Consider the following 23,417-nt stretch of genomic DNA (forward strand, 5'->3'; position numbering starts at 1 on the left):
TAAAATTTGGTTTTCTTTTTTAGGATCTCTGAGTCTGGTTTCTTCCCATTTGCCCATTAACCGAACAGTCGCAGCGATTCGGTTGGCTTTGATGCCGAATGGGTCAATAATTTTGTTTCCCTCAAAACAAGAGCTTTTAGAATGTTCAGGAAACATTGTCATGGTCGTGGACTCGAATGGAAAGATAAGTAATTGGAATTACCTCAATGAGTAGTCATGTTGGAGGGGGCCATGGATAACCAACCAACTTCCGTGGTGATGCGAGCCATTTCCACGGCCTGGGAAAACTGTGTGCTTCTTGCAGGACGTTTTTTGAGAATTCAGAAGGAAGTGATACATTTTGATGATACAAATTCTGAAATCAACGTTCGAGAAATTTCAGGGTTTGGTCAATTTGATATAAGTAGATGTCTTAAAGACTATTTTTTGGAATTTCTAAATCTTCCGCCTTCCGATAAGGTAATTTTGTGTGCCACCTGTAGAAAAGTGGAGTTGAAGCACTCTCATTGCTCAAATCAAAGTTCACAGAAAAGGCCATTGGTTTGTAAATATACGTCTTTAGCCAAGAACTGAACATTCCTTCTGACTCTCATAACAACATATTTAACAATCTACTGACTACTCATTTCCGTGATCACATTCTTCGGTCTGAAGTGAGGACTGACGGAAGGACCTTTTCTCAAATTAGAGACGTCTCTTGTGAGGTAGATATAGCACCAGGAATACACGGTTCTGCCATTTTCCGACGGGGGGAGACACAAGTATTAGAAAAGATTGTTCATAGTAGGTTTTGAGTTGTGTCGAGTTGTTATCCCCATATTCCACGTCACGGAGACATCCATTTTCCGCGATTACCGGGTTGGTGTTACCTGCTAATCGTGTCTCAGTGCCTGTGTCGATAAGCAATTCGAACTGATCTATGAAGTATATATTTTTTATATTTGGCTTAGTTTCCGCCTTATTCGACAAACGAGGTTAGACAGAGTGGAAACTTGAATCGAAGGGAGATGGGTCATGGTAAGAGTACTGTATGACATGTCAGGGGCACTGGCGGAGAGAGCTCTCCTTCCGACCATTCCAAAGGCGGGAAATCGGTTTTTTAGTGTATCTTGTGACGTCACGGATTCCCATGGTGTGAAAATTCGTGATTTATTCAGGCTCATCTTCAATGGCTTCCGTATGTGCTGGATCGTTGGCGTTGATGGACGCGGGAGTTCAAATCACGGAATTGGTGGCTGGGATTGCCATGGGGGTTGTGAGTACGTCATGTGGGAGACGGTGGAAGGTCATCACCGACATCACTGTTGATCAAAAATGCTATTTTTAAGGGAATGGAAGACTCCCTTGGAAACATGGATTTTAAAGTAGCTGGAAGTGTCCGTGGATTCAATTCTATGCAGGTTAGTGTTTGTGACCATTGGGTAGTTGGATGTCAAGGGAGATGGAATATGCTTAGATATACTAGCAGACTCGCTGGAGAAAGGGCATGGTTTGTTATTGCAGTTATAATCTTTTTAGAGGCAATTTGTCGTTTGGTAAATCAAATGAAAACAGCAATTGATAAGCCACGGGAATCAGTAAAGGAGTGCTGGCCTGTCAGCAGAGTATTGGAAGTGACCTCAAGTCAGCGAGCCCGCATCATTGGATCGGGGGGACAGGGACTCAGACGACATTTCAGTCAGTCTGGTTAGGCATATTTAATTATTTTTAGGTGTACTTGTTGAACCTCTTGACGAGAATTGTCTTTTTTTATTTGCTCCTTCTGTTGAGGCCTTGGAATATGCTCGAGAGGCACTGAATGAGACGATCCTTCAAAACGTATTCTAAACGATATATCATTTTCTAGAAAGAAGTAGATTTAAAATTGTATCAAGTCTATGATGCCACAATAGTTGAAATGACGTTTGTTTTTTGAGTTATTCGTAGTGATAATGGTGTTTGGGTGAGAGTCTACAAAACAATGCAGCCAATTTTTCTTCACTGTAATCACCTTTCTCTCGACAATGTATTTATTTTGTTATATTTTTGAGACTAAGAAACCAGCTGATCTCGGATTTTATGAAGGGTTGAATATTCGAGTACAATATTTTGGGATTGATTCGATGACTGGCAATCATCGTTTGTCTCGGAAATTGGCTCTGACAAAAGAAATGGAAATTAATTGATTGTTGTGATTTATTGTTTTTATTGAGATAGTATTCAGTGTTGATATTTAGTTTTGCTTTTAGAGTTATTTGAATCTAGTTTGGTTCAATAATGTTCAGAAAAACCACTTCGTAGTTGTTTTTCGTTGTCTTGAATATTCGAATCTCATTGTCTCCTTGTTAATATCTATTCCTTGTTAAATATTTAATCAGTCAATTAACTTTCATAAGCTTTAATTGCTTTTCTCCATTTTGGTCTAAAACAGTGATTCTTAACGGGGGCGCTGGCGCCCCCCTGGGGGCGCTGGAACATATTAGGGGGGCGCTGGAATTTTAATTTTTTTTAATTATTATAAATATTTTATTAGTTTTTGTAAATCATTATCACGTGCTTTTCTATTAATTCTAAATTCAAATTGTCTTGTGTGTACGTAAAAAAATTATTCACTGATAATATTTATAAATATTTGTTAATTGTATTTAATATTTTAGAACTTTTTAATAAATATTTTAATTATATTTTATAGATGTCTGATAAAAAAGTAAAACGACGTATATATTCGGATGAATACCTAAAGTTTGGAGTGATACCCTACGACCATAACAATTCACTTCCAATGTGTCTTATGTGTAAAAAGGTCTTTACAAATGAAGGAATGAAGCCTTCAAGAATGCTAAATCATCTTAAGATTTGTCATCCTGACAAACTTGATGCGGATATCAATTATTTTTCTAATCTGAAATATAATTATGAAAATCGTCTTATGATTAATCAACTATTTACAAAAAATTCGAAGATGCTTGAAAAAGGCCTATTAGCATCATACAAAATATCGCAATTGATAGCGAAATCAGGAAAACCTCATACTATTGGAGAGTCATTAATATTACCAGCTATCAAAGAAGTGTTAAATTCAATGGTTGATTGTGATTCTGAACAAATAATTTCATCAATTCCTTTGAGTAATAGTTCTGTTTCTTCCAGAATTGATGAAATGGCATTTGATATCGAAGAAACCCTATGTGCATTTTTAAGAACAACAAAATTTTCAATTCAGATTGATGAATCGACATTCAACGATAGTGTTGCACTTTTATTAGTTTACGTACGTTATATTAATCAAAATGATGTAATTCAAGAAGAATTTTTATTTTCTGAACACCTTGAACTCGATACAAGAGGATTAACAATTTTCAAAACTGTTGAACAATATTTTTTGAAACATGAAATACCCCTTAGCAATATTTTTGCTTGTTCAACAGATGGGGCACCTGCGATGGTTGGAGTTCATCGTGGGTTTTTGGCATATATGAAGGAAAAAGTACCGAATATTTTTACAATCCATTGCGTCATTCACAGACAGCATTTAGCTGCGAAAAATTTAAGTGAGAGGCTGAATGAATCACTAAATGTTGTCATATGTGCAATAAATCGTATTAAAATGCACCCATTGAATTCGAGAATATTTCGACATATTTGTGAACAAAACGATGAGCATTATGAACGACTTCTTTTGCATACCCATGTTAGATGGCTTTCAAAAGGAAACTGTTTGTGTCGATTTTTTGAATTGTATGATTCAATCTTAGAATTTTGTCAGTTACATGAGCAGAGAATTTTTAGGTAATTATTCCTTAATCATTTTAGTAAGTTGATTTTATTGAAAGCTGATATAGCTTATCTAGCTGATATTTTTTATAAAATCAACCAAGTAAATATTAGCTTGCAAGGAAACAATATCAATTTAATAAATGTAAAAGGAATTATTATGCCTTTTATTGAAAAATTACAACTTTATGAAAACAATATTAAGAAAAAGATTTTTATTAATTTTCCAAATCTACAAAAATTTGGGGTTATTTTTTGTAATAATATTTATTAGGTCGAAAAATTAACGGATTCTGACTGTGAATGCTTTTGCTTGCATCTAAAAATGTTAAAAGATGACATGAAAATCCGCTTTGAAGATTTAGAAAATTTAAAATTTTTTGATTGGTATATAAATCCATTTGAAACTGAAAACGTTAATTTATCTCAAGAAATAACAGAAAATTTATTAAATCTGAAATATGACTTTGAAGCTAAAGTCATTTTCAACAAATATGGATATCAACAATTCTGGGTTACTCATAGAAAAAAATATCCTTTATTGTGGAATGAAATTGAAACACTTATAATAGCATTTCCTTCAACATATCTAGTTGAAAGAGGATTTAGTGCAGTCTCTAATATTTTGACCAAAAAAAGAAATAAATTACAAATTGTGAATAGAGGAGATTTGAGACTAAGTCTGTCGACTATTGAAGCTGACATAAAACGATTGACAAATTCCCATCAAGCACAAGGCAGTCACTAAAATTTTTTTATATAAAAAAGTTTGGTTTGTGAATACCCTTTTTAATTCTAAAAAATAATAAGTAATATTCGAAAATATTAAAATGAAACAATTGGCGAAAAAATTGCCAAATAAATCTATAATTGAAAAAAAATAAATTAAATAATAGGGGGGCGCTGAAATTTTGAAGCTTCGAAATTGTGTCAAAAGGGGGCGCTGACTTAAAAAAGGTTAAGAACCACTGGTCTAAAACATTTAGAGTTCAGACAAGGTAAACGGACAGGTAATCAAAAATACAGTCGGACCTCGTTATGAGCCAGACCTCGGGTATGATCCATACTCGCTTATGATACAAACTCTATTTTTGAGCCACGTTTTTTGAAACTGCTTTTTTCCTAAGGGGTTTGTAAAAATCAATTAAAAATAGACCTCGTTATGAGCCATCTAAAAATTGCTATAAACTAAATATTTTGTAATATAATTATTTTTATTTTATATATTTTATCGTTTTTTTTAAAGAATTTTTTCCTTGCCGCGTTGTTATCTTTGTTGAAGTATTTTTCACTGTTCTATGTTTTCTAGATGCCTAAAATGAAAATTGATCACGAAAAAAAACTCGAAATAGCCCAATATATTAAACGGAACCAGCTTTCAGAGCGCAGAATTGCGGAAATTTTCAAAGTTAGCAGGGCTACAATTTCACGTATAAAAAAAGATTTCCCTTTTCTTGATAATGGAACTATTTATTCTGATTTATCCGAGCAAACTAGTGATTCTGAAAAGCTTAAAAATCTCGATCTTTAAGTTTTCGAAAAATTCACAAATTGCGACTTGAAAAAGTTCCCTTATCTGGACCGACCATTAAGAAAATTGGGTCGATGGTCGCTTCAAAATTATCATTGAATAATTTCAAATCGTCTAATGGTTGGCTTCAAAGATTCAAGAAACGACATAATTTACAATACAAAACATTGTGTGGTGAAAAGGGTTCCGCAGATACATCCATGCTCCCTCATTTTTTCCAAGAATTAGATACAAAAGTTGTTTATTATGGTAAAGAAAATGTATTTAATTGCGACGAAACTGCACTTTATTTCAAAAATACACCAATTAAGTCATTTGTACAATGTGGTGAAAATTCGTTTGGTTTTAAGCAGCACAAGGAAAGGTTTAGCCTGCTTCTATGCTGCAGTTATCTTGGAGAGAAACTGGAGCCTTTAATTATCGGCAAATATCGAAACCCTCGGTGCTTAAAACAATTCTATTCTGATGTTTTTAACGTCATGTACTCTTCTTCTAAAATTCGTGGATGACAACTGAAATTTTTAAAAGCTGAGTTTTTAAATTAAATACCAGAATGCTTTCTGAAAACCGAAAAATATTAATGTTGTTGAATAATGCTAGTTCTCATAGACCAGGCCTGGCCAACCCAAATCGCATCGCGGGCCACTTTGTCCAAATGAATCCTTTCCGCGGGCCGCATATACATGTACATACTAAGGATAGATATCAAAACAACACAGATAAGATTTTATTTAGTAAAATAGCATTCAGTCCAATTATACGTATCAATGAGAAATCTGTTTTTCTTTATCTTCACTTAATTTTTTCAAATCAACTTCACAATTACTAGTTGCACATCTTAATTGGTTTTCTAAGTTTTTATCTGTTAAAGAAGATCTATATCTACTTTTACTAAACTTAATTTCGAAAAGAATGATTCACATACGTAAGTAGATCCAAAGGAGCTTAAAACTCTTTGTGCAAAAATTCTTAAGTTGGGATATTTTTCTGCAGTCACATATTGTTATAAAAGTCAATTTTGGATATAGTAGGATAAACAAGTCTTAGTTCACTGTTGCACTGTAGGTCAATTATTCCGTCTGCAAAGTATTTGAAACAATAGAAAACGTCAACATGAAATGGAGAAGAAAATGTTTCAAACATTTTCTCATATTTTTTTAGTTCCGAGAATCGACTGTCAAATGCTGCAGCAAGATTTTTTTATTCATCAGCGTACTTGAAGAAATTTTTACAATGGCTGATTTTAATTGATTTAGCGTTGGAAAATGTTGATCATTTCCATTTCTTATTTGACATTCAACAATGACAATTTCATTCGAAATGCTTTGACTTGATGGCATGCATTAGTAATCAAATTATCCTGTCCTTGTAACTCCTTGTTTAATTGATTAATTTTTTCGGTTATATCTAACAAAAGCACAGATCTAGCATCCATTCTTCATCATTTAATTCAGGTAATGTCATTTTCTTATGCATCATAAAACTTTTGATTTCTTCTCTCAAGTCGAAAAAACGTTTTAAACATTTTCCGCGACTCAGCCATCTGACATTGGAAAAATACACAAGATCACCATAGTGAGAATATAACTCGTTCAATAATTCTTTAAACTGGCGATGTTGAAGTGCATGAGAACGAATGAAGTTTATAGTTCTTACAACCACACTCATAACATGGTTCATAGACAACACTTGCGCGCACAAATTGTGTTGATGTATCAAGCAGTGTATTACCAAATAATCATTTTTTATGCTTCTTGACTCCATCTCATCCATTATTAGCTTTACAACTCCTTTATTTCTTCCAATTTCACAAAATTTCTCTCGCGGGCCGCGGCCTTGGGTTGGCCAGCCCTGTCATAGACTATCCGATTATTCAAACATTGAATTTTTATATTTACCTAAAAACACTACATCGTTAGTTCAGCCATTGGATATGGGCATAATTAAAGCACTGAAGACAAATTACAGTAATTTACTTATCGAATTTGTATGCATTTGTGAAAATAGAAGCAATTTTTTGGAAGCAATCAAAAGTCTCAAATAAATGATTTCTACGCCCTAAGGAAAAAAATAATGATTAATTTACGGGATTAAAAATCGTTTTGGAGAAAAGATTACGCATTATTTCAAAAAAGTATAACTTATGAACTGTTTCTATCTGTTTCTTGTGAACTATTTTTTACTTAAAGTACTGTTAATTAGGATTATTAGCGAACCTCGGTTTATGATACAACCTCGGTTTATGAGCCACCAAGTGGCTCAAACCGAGGTCCGACTGTACTTAGAAATCTACAATTCATAAACAGATTTTGATTCAGTACGATTTTGACTAGAAGTGATATGTTATTATTAACACACTTATTGTAGGGCTATAATAATTATAGTTCCACCTGTGCAACATCCAAAACAATGTTAGTAACGAGTCTCCTTCATTTTCCTCGTTTAAGCGCTGTGAGCCGCAGCCTGTCCAAGTCATCATCGGTCTTGAGACAGGATTTGATTTTGGCGAGGTCCGCTTTCAGAAAGACAGGTAACGTAGTGTGTAGGCGTTCCCGGAACCGTGGTTTGTCGCATTGGAAGTAATCCTCCATCACCGTATTTGCGGGTGCGGACTGGTCCATTTGCAGTATGTGTCCAAATAGCTTCCAGCGGGATTCAGCAACGTCAATGCAAAGTGGCCTTGTAGAACACTTTATATATAACGACTCCCGGGATATTCTATAAAGACACTCGGGGTAGCTCTATTGCACAATGTCTGGAAAACGCCTTAATTCACTGTTGGGACTATCTATCGTCACTTTTAATGTCAGGGGAATCTCCAATACATATAAAAGAAAACAATTGTGCAAAGATTTTGAGAGATACAATGTATCAATCGGATGTATACAAGAAACGAAGGTCTTGGAAGGGGCTGATGAATCATATGGAAACTACCGTCTAATACTACTTCCCAGCATATCGAAGCACTATGGGCAGGGATTCATTGTCCATAAGACTTTAGCCCCTGGAATTCATCGTGTATGATGTGTAAATGATATAATCTGTGTTTTGCAAATAAAGACATGTGACAAAGGAAAATCGAGGGGAATTATCTCCATTATTAATGTCTATGTCCCACATTCTAGGATGTTGTGAAAGACCAGAAGTTTTAATCATATTCTACTCTGAGCTATCCAAAGTCTATACCGAACTTGAATCCTCTTTTATAATATTCATTACGGGTGATTTCAATGCCAAAGTTGGCGTTCAAAAAGGATTACAATTCATGGGAAGACATGGATGCGGTATAAGAAACTTATCTGGGTGCTTCCTCGCGAATTTTCTGTTTGTTATGTGACTTATTTATATGTAATACTGCTTTTCAGCACCCTGCACGTCACAAAACGACATGATGAATCAATCTATATATACAATCAAATTGATTATATTCTCTGTCGGATGAATGACAAAAGCTTTCTGCTTGACTCACGCTCTTATGGAGGATCAACTGTCGACAGTGATCACAAATCGTTATGGCTATGATTAGCATTAAAATCCAATCTCGTGTTCTTAAAAAAGACTATACCAAAAATTCTCGAGAAGCCGGATATATGATCGGAAAGCAACCTTTAATCTACCAGTTGGGGCAAAAAAGTCATGGCACCTTTGCAATTTTGACTAAATTTAACATTCTTTGCCAAAAAAAATATAAATACATTACTTTAAAAATAAATTAGTACTATAGAACTTTTTAGAAAATATTATTGAAAAAACTATCTTAAGGGAATTATTAATATTGCACTAATTAACGATTTATTTTTAAAAGTCAATTTTTTAAGGGAAAAAAGTAATGGCACGAATTCAATTAATATTTAGTTGCATCCCTTTGCTAGCAGAATGCTTCCAATCGTTTTTTTGTAAGAAAAAATTAGTTTTTGACATTCTACTTTAGAAATATTTTTCCATTTTCGTAGCAAATTGTTTTTAATTCCTGGATATTTTTTGGTTTTAAGCCAACTTTTATTTTAAATATTTCCATAAGTTTTCGATGGATTCAGGTCTGGCGATTGACTTGCCATTCCAAAACATTTATTTGTTTTTTTTCTAACCATTAACGGTTACTTTTGACTTGTGCTTTGGATCTTGTCATGCTGAAGTCCAATGTTGTGTCAAATTTAAGTTCGCGACGAAGGTAAAAACATTTTTCCAAATTTCGCAATTTTAGGAGAATTCATCATTCCATCAATTACAATAGTTCACAACACCTGTTGATGAAAACAACCCACAACATGATACAACCTCCCGTGCTTACGGTAGGTATGGGCATTGGGATATACGCCTGATTTGATTTGAGCCAAATTGAAACGTGTAGGTCAGTCCGAAAGTAAGAAATCAATGAGGACTAAATAAATGAAATCGAAAACTAAAAGATGGTGCACAAATGTTTGCAGGAGCCCGTCTGCTAAAAAATAAGGAACAAAAAACTCACCTAAGAATACATGACTTTGAGGAAAGAATTATACTTTACCCTCAGTAACAAACAAAAGTCATCGAAAACCACTTTGAGAAGCAATTTAACACATTAAATGGATCTCTGGATGCTTTTGTCGGACCCTAAAGAGAATTAGTAATTCCGATTACGTCTGAAGAAGTGCAATCAGCAATTTTAAAATTGAGGAACAATCGATCTTCGAGACCCGATAACATTAACCCCGAACTACTGAAATACGGGCCATATATACTATTTGAAATTATTGCTAAATTGCTGAACGATATGTTCACATCGAATTCTTCTCTACCTGTGGGGAAAGGCATTCTAATCCCAATTCAAAAGCCACATAAGCCGAAAGGCCCTTTGGAGAACCTACGGCCGGTCATTCTTTTAGACTCTCTTCAAAAAGTGCTTGCACTGATCATCCTGAAGCGAATAAAAGAGCCTGTCAACGAATACCTCTCTGCCAGTCATAGTGGGTTCAGACAAGGGAGATCCACAGCGGATATTGTATGGAGCCATCGATGGAGATGCACTATATCTCAAAGATTCAAATGTGCAACCACGCTTTTGGGAATTGACATGTCCAGGGTCTTTGACACAATAATCAGGGCAAAGCTGATTGAGGTGTTATAACGCTTTTTGGATGAAAGCTCGGTTAGAGTAATTAGATTGCTTTTTGCCAACACTGAACTTGAATTAAGAATATACTTGGAGTCTGCATTACGAGATCTAAGACCATATTACAAAGGTGGAACCAAGAAAACAATTTATGCCGATGACGTGGAATTGATATCCGAAGACAGATCCTCATTAATAGAACTTCTCGAACTTGCACCGGAGCAATTAAGAAAATGGTTCCTTTATGTAAACAAAAAAAAACTGATCTTGTGGAAGATGGCGCCATGTACAAAAACTTGGCTCTCTTCTGGGAAACAGTGAGGATATTGCAAGGAGAAAAATGCTGCCATCTGCAGTAATGCACAAACTCTGAAAGAAATGACTATCATATGAATCAGCGAATGTTCAACTCCGGACAAGCTTTACAATGCCTTTGTGAAATCCGTGTTAATGTATAACTCCGCCATTTGTGGTTGCACAGATACGGAACTGACACGTTTTAACAGTTTCCACAGAGGACAATTGAGAGTGATATAACTTATAGCAATTATACGTAATCGAAATGAAAATTGATTTTTATTTTCATATGAACAATTTTCAAAAAGTTCTTAAGTTCCTGGCGAAGTTTCTAGACCAATTTTTACAAAAGCTGGTCATCCCATCGGTCTTTCCCCATCTCCACGATCTGGGCTTACTGGCCCTAGCACCAAAAGAAGCTCGCTGACTCAAAAGCTCGTAAGATAATATTATTAACAGCGGATACCGATGAGCTTGTTTAACACTTCGTTTGCAAAGAGTGAGTTGACATTTCTAACGTCTATCATTTTTTTTACATCTTCGACGATTTTGTTTGCAGATTTCAAGTCCATTTTTCAGTGCAGTACTAATGCGCATGCAGTCATCCAAAATGTTCCGAGGCCGATTATTGGCATAGAATTCAACCATAACCCGGTGTTTGGCACAGTTACAGAGCATAAACAGACGAGTCGATGCAGGTTAAGCCTCTTTGAAAGGTTTCTGACGTGGATTGGGAGCGTAAATTTTTCCAGGTTTGTTAGAATGATGTTTGGAATGGGAATTTTAATCCTGAATCTTTCCACAGCATACATCCATCTTCAAAAGGCTTTTCCAAAGAAGATTCTGGGGATTTATGTAGAATCTCCAAAGATAGCCTTTGGATGGATAGTGAGATAACAAAAAGGCGCGAGGACAAGCTCCAGGGCAAATCTTGAGCCAGCTCCGCCAGAATTAAGTAGTAGTTCACATTGCGTTCACCTATCATCATAGAAATAAATGTTTAAAATAGACTCGGCGCACAATCTTAACGTATTATCGATAGATTGCAATATTTCATCTTGTATACGGCAAAGAGAGCATCTTAATAAGCATAATAAGTCGGGACGTGGATGCAATTGTTGAGGAGGAAAAAGGCCGTGTAGGAGTCACGTAGAGAAAGGCGTTAAGAAAACGGGTCATTTAGCTCGGAGGTGGTTTTGCAATCCGGACTCTCCAAAAGAATCATTAAGGTGTGTTTGTTTTGTGCCTGCCAAGATTTCCGAAATATTCGCTATTATTAAGTCAAAATGTTGGGATTGAAATTTTTATGATGTCAGTTTTTTGTTGTTGACTTTTAGCCTTATTTTTGCTAGGGCAGGAACAATTTTAGATAACTCATTCATGAACATATCAACGGGGCCTCCAATAGTGGCATCGTCGAAGTACCAGCGGTTGAAAGGTGTCTTAACATTACGAACTACCTCGTTGAATTCCTGTCCGGGAATGAATTATTTGTTTGTCAAAGACATGCAAAATTTCGGACTCGTAATTAAGATGATCCAGTCTCATGATTTCAGGCGTACACTGCAAGCACGATTCCAACATACAATTCTTCCTCAGGCTATAGAACGCGTTTGAGATATCCAGCTTTACTGCGAAGGTATTCGGGAAATTCTTACGTCGGTTGAAAAAAACCCTTGTCGCATAGACAGCGGCTTCATATCCGTTGAGAACACTAACTTCCAATTGACCTCGAGATAATTCAGCAGCAACACGGAGACATACTCTTTGGGCTGCAATTTTATAGACATTACCGAATGCAATAGAGTGAACACCGCCATCATTTTTTCGAAAAGCAGTAAAATGTGAATTAAAAAGAAGATCCCTAGCTAAGCATGGGATCTCAGCATTGATGATCGGTTAGACAAGTTTGGTAATAAATTTGATCAGGTAGATTCCAACTTCCATAGTCAATTGAAAAATCATGTTCTTATATGACTCGGCTAGAGACTATTAATTCCCCCACTGTTACTCGGTCTGAAAAATCCCTTCCGAGATTTCTTGGTAAGAAATTGACAATGTAGGAGCACTGTCTCGTGTTGGAAACTTCCCTATGTCATCAGAGGGCATTGGATGTCTGTTTTTTGAGGTGCTCAAAAGTCTCGGCAGTATATTCAGCAAGTGAATCTGCCGACAAAAAACTCAAACGGCTGCAGGGATGTTGCAATCCGTGAGTTCACGACTGACTTGGGTTTCGAACCACTGACGGGATTTTTCAAGAAACTAAGTGCATTGTTTGTTCAAAGATCAATCAGATCTTCCTTGGGTTCATGATCATCTGACATAATTTTCAGATTATAAGAAAATAGACTCAGAATCCATTCATTCAAAATATTTAGATCCGTTCTAAAATATCCTTCCAAAGATGTGGAAAATACTTATAAATGAGACATCATTCCTCTACGAAGAGTAGGATTTATTGAATTGTCGACCACTTTTGAAGGTTGGGAAATTCGTGAGATTGTATATTTCTATTCTCCGACGTCAGAAATAATTTATTTTTGAATGCAGCCATTTTAACTATGTTAAAGACATCTATTCCTTTTGTGGACATTTATAATTTTTTACAAAACAAAAAATCTTCTTTCAATGCACCATCATGAAAATACTTAACTAGTGCAATAAGTTTACCACAATAAGAGACATCAGTTGATTTGTCCAACTAAAAAGATATAAAAAAGACTTGATTTGATCTCTAATAATTTTTGACAAAATATCATTGCTTAACTCACATATTCGACTGTGAATCATATTATTGGATAGCGGGATTGATTCAATCTTTTGTCTTAACTCTGTTCCGAGTATTAATGAGAGCATTTCCAATGCACATGATTTAATCAAATTTTTTCCGACTGTATATGGCTTTTTAGACCTTGCGGTGTTATAGGCCAATTTATAAGAGGCAAAAAAATCGGTTTATCAAAATATACAAATCCTTAGTTAGGAAGAGTCACTTGCGAATGCAAATCATATTGAGTTCCCTTGATTTTTAGAAATTCAAAATCATTTTTGCTGCTATTAGTTCCACCATGTTTATTTAAAAGTCCTCTTCCATTTTGGAATGTTTCATATTCTGGTTAGAGAATATAACATCACATAAGAAAAATTTGGGTCTTTGGAGATTATCGATTTTAGTATATGTAAATCCAAAACGGACATTATCATCATTTTACTTTATTTTTTCATATTGTGCGTCATGCTTTTAATTCTTTAAAATGAATGTAATTAACTAGTATTTTATTGAAAAAATAATGTTAATCATGACTAATCTAGTAAGTTTTTTAAAGTCATCATATTTATAAAATTTTCAAAGCAAAAAAAAGTTTTTGAATCATTTTTTGGTCAAGAATTGTAAACTCTAAATCAAATTCTCTCATTAGTAATAATAAATTTGAGGGTTTAAATAAAATAATTAAAGATAACATACAGTGCGACCTCGAATTGGGGAAATTTTTCCCCAATTTTGAGGTTTTCCCCCAAAAAAAGGTTTTTCATTAAATTTAGGTCTCGCCTGTTCGATATCTCTCTTAATAATATAACCGAGACGGATAACTACAATTTTTATTTTTTAATAAAAAAATCAGTTAATTTTAATCGAGTGTTTTGTTTTTTTCGCATCGAACTCATAATATTTGCTTTGAATCTGAATAGATCAAGTACATTTTCCGGAGTCTCTTGCTTTAATAACATTTAGCAGCATTGTGAATGCGCATTCCGCATTGTTTATAACTTGTTGATCATCCAAATGTTCCATAAATTGTTCGCTGCAGTCCTCTTAAAATGATTCTTAAATGCCTTTATTATCCCTTGGTCACATGGCTGAATTAAGGAACTTGTATTTTTTGGAAAAAATATTACGTCGACGTTTGAAAGTTTGAGAGAAACAGCATGACAAGTTGCATTATCAATTAACAATGCTATTTTCCTTCTTTTCTCTCTCATTTCCTCGTTAAATCGAGATAACCAATTTTCAAAAATATTTTTTGTCATCCAGGCTTTGCACGAAGCATCATATTCAATGCCAATTTCTCTCAGATTCACACCTTTTAATACTCTTGGTGACTTCGTACGCCCAATTATAAGCGGTTTATATTTTTCTCCTGTGTAACTGCAACACAAAAGAAGTGTCATACGTTCTTTTCTTATTTTATGTCCGCTGTGTGACTCATTTTTTTCAACAAAACTCTTTTTGGAAACAGCTTTATAAAATAATGCAGTTTCATCACAGTTGAAAATGTTTTCTCCCCCATAGTTTTCAAGCAAATCATTGAAAGTTGATCGGAAGTTTTCCACACCTTCTTTATCAGCTGATCGTGATTCGCCATGTAATATTCTGAATTTTATTTCGAATTGTTTCTTAAATCTGTAAAGCCATCCATTAGAAGCAGTGAAATTATGATTTGAATTTCTATACGCAATTTTACGTGCAATAAGCTTTAAGGTTGGCCCATTAATTGGGAAACCTTTCGACCTGAGATTACGAAAAATCTCGTAAACTTGGGCATTCAATTCGTATCCAATTGTCCCTTCGGATGTTGAGAAACCTTGAGCTAAGATTCCTTCCCTTTTCTTTTTTAGTCGGTATAGCATTCCTTTAGAGATGTTAAATCCTTCACAAATCATTTTGTCCTTATGACCCGACTGTATATCCTTGCAAATTCTGATCTTTTCACTTTGATTTAGTTTTCTAGGCATTGACTTTCTAAAATTTATAAAATAACTTTAAAAATTGATAATTTCAATTTTTTACCAGGTTAATTATTTCATTAAAAATCATCGTATTTTATAGGGATGGCAAAAATATTTCCCCAAAAGCAAGGTTTTCCCCAAAAAAGAGGGTTTCCCCGCTACTTGGTTTTCCCCAATTCGAGGTCGCACTGTAATTAAGATTGGGCCGGCTGAAAAGAGGATTCTGGCTATAATTTAGAAACTAATCGGAAAGAAGACCTTTGATCACCTGGAAACCAACTGGCTGTACCAGAGAATATGTATACCAATCTTGCGAGGTAAATCGTTGCTATTCGCGGTGCAGCCACTGGCGAATCCGAATTGTTTTACCATTCCATACTTTAAATCAGTTTAATATTAAATTCAAGATACAATTATTAAAAATGAAGTAGAAAATGATGACGAGAATATATCTTATTTGGAAACAATAACCGCAATGAATACACTTGAAGAGAACATTTTCAATTTGTTTCCAAAAGCTTTGAAAGATTATTAAATTTCAGAAAAATATTAGGAATGAAACAAAAAAATCTGCAACCTGAGGGAAATTAACTGACTATTTTCTTATCTTTTTTAATAAATTTGTTTTTAAAATCTATAAAAAACATTATTTATTAATAAATTTAATAAAAAGCAAATTTAAATCGGTAAACTGTAGATAAATCTAAAGAAAATATCGAACCTCAATTTTTGGGACATTTTTTAAATAGGTGCTCCAAATAGAGGTAATACTTTATAATGATCTGATTTGGATTTATGAAGCTAAAGATACTTATGTGCCACACGACAAGCTTAATGCTGTGAAACCATAAATCCGGGTGAAGCCATAGAACTTCCAGCAAAAAAGTAATTTCACTGCGGGTTTGGTAAGATGTGCACAGTTAATATGCCATAATTTATTACACGTTGAACAGAAAACATCACATTTCCTTGTGTTGTTGAAACCCATTCCAAAACTAACATGGTCTCTTCTGCAGTTTCAGCCTCTACTGCAGAAAAAAGAAAAATTGCCAAATATGCAAATCTTGGTCAACGGTATTGTTTCATTTCTATCTCTGTGGAGAAATCTGGGGTAACCGGTCCTCTAACGACTTCTTTCATCAAAGAAATCCGAGGAAAAGTCGCTATGCGAGGTGGGGAGCCTCGAAAAGTGTTATGGTTGTTCCAAGAAATCGGAATAGCTGTTGTTTGAAGCAATGCACACTTCATCAAACGTGCAGCTCGTAAAAATCGTAAATAGCTTTGCCGCAAATGAAAACGACATGTTGACATATCGCCCATCTTGCTCAGGCCGGTTTGATCACTAGCTATATTTTATTATTTGAATTATCTTTCTCTAAATTTAAAAAAAAAATAAATGTCCCTGGTTTTTGAACAGACTGGTTTCAATTGTAAAGCAGTCAACACCAGATTCCTTTTGTATGATTAGAATTGAGTTCAAATCTTAATATAAATAGCGAGAAAAAATTAAAAATCCAGTTACTCCAGGGCAGGGGTGGCCAACATTTTTCACCGGCGATATATTTTAATAACAGAATTTTTATTTTATAATTAAAAGTTAATGGGATTTTTGGCATTGTAATTCTCTTGCGATTATTTTGAATTCTGACTTATATGAGCTTAGTGTTATTCTCACGGAATCATCAAGATCCGTTAAACAGGTCCTGTATTGTCTTGTATCCCGTATTTATATAGCAAAGGCGATTGACCAAGAAATGCGCCGCGATCGACTGGTTGGCCACCCCTGGTCTAGAGAATGAAATTATTGGAACTTAATTAATTATTTTAATTTTCATTCAAAAATTACTACATAAATTTGTTTATCCGAATACAGCATCGAAGCTCGAGAGAGATCAATTCCTAGTTTGTGGAATTTCTGCGTTGTGACTATCTGTGTTTCCATACGACTTTTACATAGAAATATGACTTGTCTACTCTGGAAAAAATTCTATCAAATCAATCAGGAACAGTAGTTTTGTGGAGTCGTTAGAAAGATTATTGATCTGAGATTTTCCTCCGGTCAAACTTAGCCTAATCAACCTCCTGGGAGTACTGCTTAAGTGTTCTTTAATAGAGTGGCCATACTCTTTTTTATGTTACGAAGAATAAAGTTCCTCTTTCCTTTTAATAGGGCTGTCTCAAAACTTTGTGTGTTCTTGATACTGAGTTTATTTGTTTATTGTATAGATTATCGTCTTCTTGAGACACCTTTCAACAGAGACCTGATAATAGTCCTAACCCCAACATTTATTAGATAAACATGTTTTTTAAACAGTTTCTAAATTAATGTAAAAACAAAACTACTACAATTTTTAATCTATTTTCTGTTAAAAATATTCATCAAATGAAAATAAAACAATCAGACACAAATAAAATACCAAACAATTTTTAAGAAGTGCTTTTCCACACTTTTATAGGAAGTGCGATACACCGTCGGGTATTTGCCCGTTGTCTCTTGAGAGGCCCGGTGGTTCGAGATGCGAGGAGACTCCAGAGGCCTCGAGGGCATTCTTGACAATGTTGTTCAGCCCCGAATGGCGTGGGAGTCGGCCTGCACTCACCGGCAAGACAGAGGGTGGAGGCCCTTTACGTTGACGTTATCCCCGCATCGGCATTCGTAAGGAGTGCAGATTTTTAAGCCGAGTCGGAGAGAAATTCTGATTCTTAAGCATTCTGGGTCTAGCAAGTTTCCTGCTGCAGGAGAGGGATAGACGTTAATCCAAGCGCCCGTACGTGGAGATGCTCCTGAAAACGGAAACAAGGTGAAGTACGGAGTGGGTACTCCAACAGCAATTAGGCGAACACCGCTGTCTTTTTTTAAAAAAAAGAAACAGGTGGGCTGAGAAAGAGTCTACGAGCAAAAGCAGACAAATCTGAGAGAAAAAGGTTGTTGACTAATGCCGTGATCAAGTAATGAACAGCGGGCCTGTTGGGCCAATTACGGAGGAAATTAGACTGCAAAGGTGACTTGGGCGTAGGTCCTCAATCCCTGCACTGCTGCTAGGCGAAAAGGATTTAAGAGCGCGGCTGCCCACATTTTTCGTGGATTTCTAAGGGAAGTGCGTAGCTTCGATAGCTAGAAATGGCCCGAGGTTGCAGGTGCTGGATGGTGTTTGGTCTTCAAAGTGTTAATTACATGTTTGGTCGATGGGAGTATGCCGCTATTGGAGGCCAGAACTCTCATGGCTGCTCTGTTGTCGCCCTCGATTAATTTTGACATGATGTGGGACCCAAGAGAGTTGGAATCGAGGACTGTAGTGCCGGCGACTTCGACATGGCTTGCAAGAATCGAGCTGAGAAAATCGTCCTTGGCAAATTGATTCATACAAACCGAGATGTTGTTTTTTACGCCTGTGGCAAGAGAGCGATCTGATTTCACGTATTCTAGACTAAAACTAAGTGCCAAAAAAGGAAATAGGATGATTTGGACCCAAGCGGATTAGGATAGAGACAAAAAGATGTCATTTATTAGAAAGGCCAAAAATTCGAAAGCAAGCGGCCTTAAGGATTTTCACGAGCACAAAGCGGCTGCGGCGGAGAAGGAAAATGCAGGAAGGACGTCTTCTGCGGAGAATTTGTCCGGGCAAATAGCGTCCGCAAGGGGTTTCCGTGATGGAACTTTTGGGTTTCAGAGGGGCTGAAATAGGCAAGAAGGACAGGACCAGCATTTTAGTGCCAGTGCCTTACGTTTACAAATGTTTGGCCAGTACAAGTGGAAATACTTGTTACAGGAGAAGCAGCGAAGTGCGTTATTTATGAGAGCTGAAGACAGACAGTCCTTGTTAAGCGTAGATTCACGGAGGAAACTGCGGGTGGTTGTGATATTTATGTCATATAAATAAGAGAAAACAGAATGAATGAAAAGAGGTGAAAGGATAAGTGGAAACGAGGGTGAATTGAAAAGAGTAAGAAAGAAAAAAAAGATGGATAAAAAGGAAAAGGATCAAAGGGATGATAACAACTGAGCAAAGATGCTACAAAAAGACAAAGACCAAAAATACAAGAATCAAGACACCACAACTACAAAGAATTTAATAAAATAAGACACCCAAAAACCAAAATCCCCAAACGATATTAGTAGATGTTAGTATAAAATCAATTAAGAATACTTGGAATAAACTCAAATGGAAACGTCTGATTTTTTCAAGCATACCCGCAAGACTTGGATATCTTGCAAAATCGTAGTTCGGAAATGGTAAGTTCCCTCCTTCTGACAAAACCCAGTACCGGGAACCAGGCAAACTCCAACGTTTTTCAACATTTCAAAACAGTAAAATCCATCAGGACTAAGATTTCGTTTCTATTTTAAAACTATCAAAATGCCAACCTCTGCTTCTTTGACGAGTTTATCCGGAAGGTATATCTGCGGGAAAGAATACATTGCCCCCCTTTAACTCAACACAAGACATATGCTCCATGGATTGAAATGATTTAGTCACCAAAATAGACTTTTCCTTCAGCTCGTTCAACACTTTCTCCTTTTCCTGCGAGAACATTCATGAAGGCTCTCCTGGAGTGGGATGGTTGACCATTGCGTCAACACCACCTAGAAAAAACTCAATCACAAAACCTGTCCAAACACAGTACAACACAGTCGAGCCGTGAAGACTTGTTGGATCTGAAAAGCCACCTCCGGGTCAACATTGAACATTTCAAAATATCCTCCACGTGCCCCACATCTGTAAAGTTAAACACAATATTGAACTCTCCCATGTATCCCTTAGACACGGACATGAAGGAAAAGAGTTCGACGGAACTGTACTCGGGACCCATTTCACAAAGCACTTTTTTGAACGACCAAAACTTTGCATTTTGTGCGTACACTTTGTTTATGTTGGTAGACCTTTTCGGTGAAGCGGAATTGAACCTCATCAGCAAGAATGGCCAAATTGGGTCTCCTGGCAAACTCAATGATGAGTTCAATATTCTCTTTCTCAAGGACCGACCCATGGGGTTTCCAGGATTGATTACGACAATAGCACGTGGAGAACACTCCTTTTTTGAATCGGCAATGGATCTCTCAAGTTCTTGAAGTGTAGCGACCAGTCTTTCTCTTCGTTTAATAGTAGTTTATTTGATTAAGATTGAGTTGGTGAGTGGTGGCACTGTACAGAGGGTACTGAGGGATTGGAATCATCACCCCCGACCGAGGACCCTCTTCTGATATGAACATACTCAACACAGTCTTGCTTAGTCCGTGAATATACCTTAATTCCATCGCTTGCTCCGTTTGTGAGGATAATGTTGCCAAAGTCTGAGGGATGCCCGTCTCTATTTTCAATGTATTGGGCCACATGACGTCGAATTATTTCAATTCCTGGACTTGGGCTGTATGAGCCTAGGAATGTTCATTTTTGAATATTTTTGCCTATGCTTGAACCACCACAGCCCGACAGGATGGCCTGCGCCCGTTCAACCACGTCGGAGGGGAAAATGCCGGATTTCAGAGACCAGAAGGATAAGAACAGGCGGCGGACAACTACACAGATTGGACTAATTAGGTTACCTGTCTTATAAAGGAAATTGGTTTTTGACCGCAGGCATGACAGTCTCCGACTTGGCCATCATTACAGTGTCGAAAGGATGAGTTTTCCCCTAAAATTATATTTTTGATAACTTGTTTAAGTTCAGATGTGAGTTCATTTGCCAGAGTGACAATCGGTCCACGGACGGCATATTCCATTTTTCGAGCGTGGGGATTCATGTTATTAATTGTTAGGGACTTGTATCGTTGCGGGGTAAATTTCCTTTTATAAAAAAAGAATAAAAACCATCGAATAATATTGCAAGTGAAAGATCGTGACATTACAGGCGTAATTTATATTTTTTTAATATTTTTAATTAATACAACAAATATATTCTAATTAAATAAACAAAAATAAAAATCGCCTTGGAGTCTTCCGGGATCTTCGGCCCCAAGACACTTCGCTTCCTTCGCTCGCTTGGTCGACGGATTTCTAGGACAAATCAAGAGTCATTTGGCTCCTGGAAGTCTGTCGATTGCTATGATCCGAGGACTTCGCCATTCAAAGGCAGGCCGGGTGTTTCATAAGGCAATTAATTATTTAGCTAGCTTTTTTTTTCTTACCTATATAACGGTTTCTTCATTCTCAGAAGCAATTCCTGTTTCTTGCAAATGGATCTAACCTTGCATACGACGTAATTCTGAAAAAAGCTGCTGAATCAGTCCTCAAAGTCCACCTCGATGCTCCGGGATGGGCCCAATGCTCGCTTCTGCTGAAATTCGGAGGTGCGGGAATCCGTACTGTATCCGATTTAGCACTCCTGGGATATCTACCCTCCCTTTCGATGTACAACAACCTGGCCTCGGAGATTCTACTCAAACCTTTCGGATCTTGCCTGGACGGTGCTTTGTCGAATGGGCTTGCTACCTGGGATTGCTCCTTTTCTGAAATATTCTAAATATTCCATTAATTTCGTGAATTTTAAATTTTTGAATATTTTAAAAGCCAAATAACATTCGTTCAGACAGTTTAATAAATAGCCTGCGGTCTTCCTGGAGCCTTAAAGTGAGTTTTCGTAGATCACTAGCTAACTCCGAATATCCATTTTTAGATCTTTTTGGGTAACCCAGTTAAAATCAATAATTTACTGACTGGTTAGTCCAGAATATCGTTCTGCTATTCTTATGTAGTTATTCTATTTAAAAGTCGTTGTTATGTTTTGCCATTTTTTAGAGATTTGTGACTTGGAATATCAGCTTTCGTTTAAAAATGTTCTCCGAGACTCCACGATAATTTCATTAAAGCTAGCTTCCCGGGTAAACGACCTGAAGGGGTTCATGTCTTTCATTGACCAGACTGGACATATTTTAGGCCTCCTTAAAGTCTTGTTGTTACCTTTCGATTTCCCATATACCTTGAGGTGTGTCTCCCCTTTATTAGTGACATGCGGCTAAGAAAGAATTATTTGGAGGCCGCACATTTTGGAAAAGGCAGTGAAAGTAGTGATGACCAAGTCAGTAAAGGAATTAGTTGAATTAAATAAAGTCAGTCAAGCATGTTGGAATATTGAATAAAGAGCGAGTTGAGTTATGAATGTGATTTAGTGGATGGTGAATGTCTTGCTTTTCTCATTAGTGATGTCATGTGGACATAATAGCACAAAAATCCATTATGTGAAGTATAAAAAAGTTTTCATACGAAATGCCTTGATATTGGTGGATAGTGAGGTGGGTCACTACCGCAGTGATATGATAAGATTGTTGCATCGTTGTGGTGAATATGGTCAAATATTAAAGGAGTGCTCTTCTGTGCATACTCTTTCTTGGCCATAAATCAATTTTTTGCACCAATAACCGTAGGGATCTTCGGTCCGGAATCACTTTCTTTTTTCCGTCGGCTAAGACGAAGATTGTTAAGAAAAGGAAAAATCCCAAAGAGGCTTGTCATCTACTCTATACTAACCACATTCTCTTGAAAATCTCAAACTTCTAGATAGCCAGGAAGATCCCAGTAAAAATCCCTAAAGGAGTACAAATTGCCGCAGCAATATGCCTTTCAGATATCATTGATCACGCACTGTCCTCTGACAGTTAGGAATCCTGGCTAAAACTTATTTGCTTTGTCGCACTCGGAATAGTTATAACGGAATCTGATAATTTATTAAACCAAAATTTAATTAAGGTTAAGATATTTAATTAGGACTTTCAATCCTAATTGGTAGTCTCTCTTCTCCTTTTGGAGAAGAGTCTGCTGCTTGTTCCTCTTCATTCTCTATCTCTCGTCAGTTGTTGTGCGTCTTTTATCTTTGAATGGAGTGTCCTGCGGCATGCCATTTCTACTAGTTGATCGGTCGCAGAGGCATATTCCTCGCCAGTTATCTTCATTCCATGCTTGTGTTCAATTATCATGCTCTCTAGCGTCCTTTTGAGCACAACCGATTGGATGTATGTCATTGTGGATTTTTCAATATATAGTTTATCCATATAATTTTTGAAGCATCTTGTGACAACAC

General features: G+C 36.3%; 1 protein-coding gene across 1 annotated transcript; it reads left to right on the forward strand.

Moving 5' to 3' along the window:
* Positions 1 to 216: 216 nt before the first annotated feature.
* On the forward strand, positions 217 to 5,284 carry LOC115229854 (zinc finger BED domain-containing protein 5-like). The gene is made up of 5 exons (XM_029800128.1): positions 217 to 459; positions 1,329 to 1,400; positions 2,672 to 3,670; positions 4,028 to 4,267; positions 5,063 to 5,284. The coding sequence occupies exons 1-5, from the start codon at positions 217 to 219 to the stop codon at positions 5,282 to 5,284; spliced, it is 1,776 nt and encodes a 591-aa protein (XP_029655988.1).
* Positions 5,285 to 23,417: the final 18,133 nt, after the last annotated feature.

Source organism: Octopus sinensis, unplaced genomic scaffold (genome assembly GCF_006345805.1).
Source record: "Octopus sinensis unplaced genomic scaffold, ASM634580v1 Contig13678, whole genome shotgun sequence".
Taxonomy (NCBI): Eukaryota; Metazoa; Mollusca; class Cephalopoda; order Octopoda; family Octopodidae; genus Octopus; species Octopus sinensis.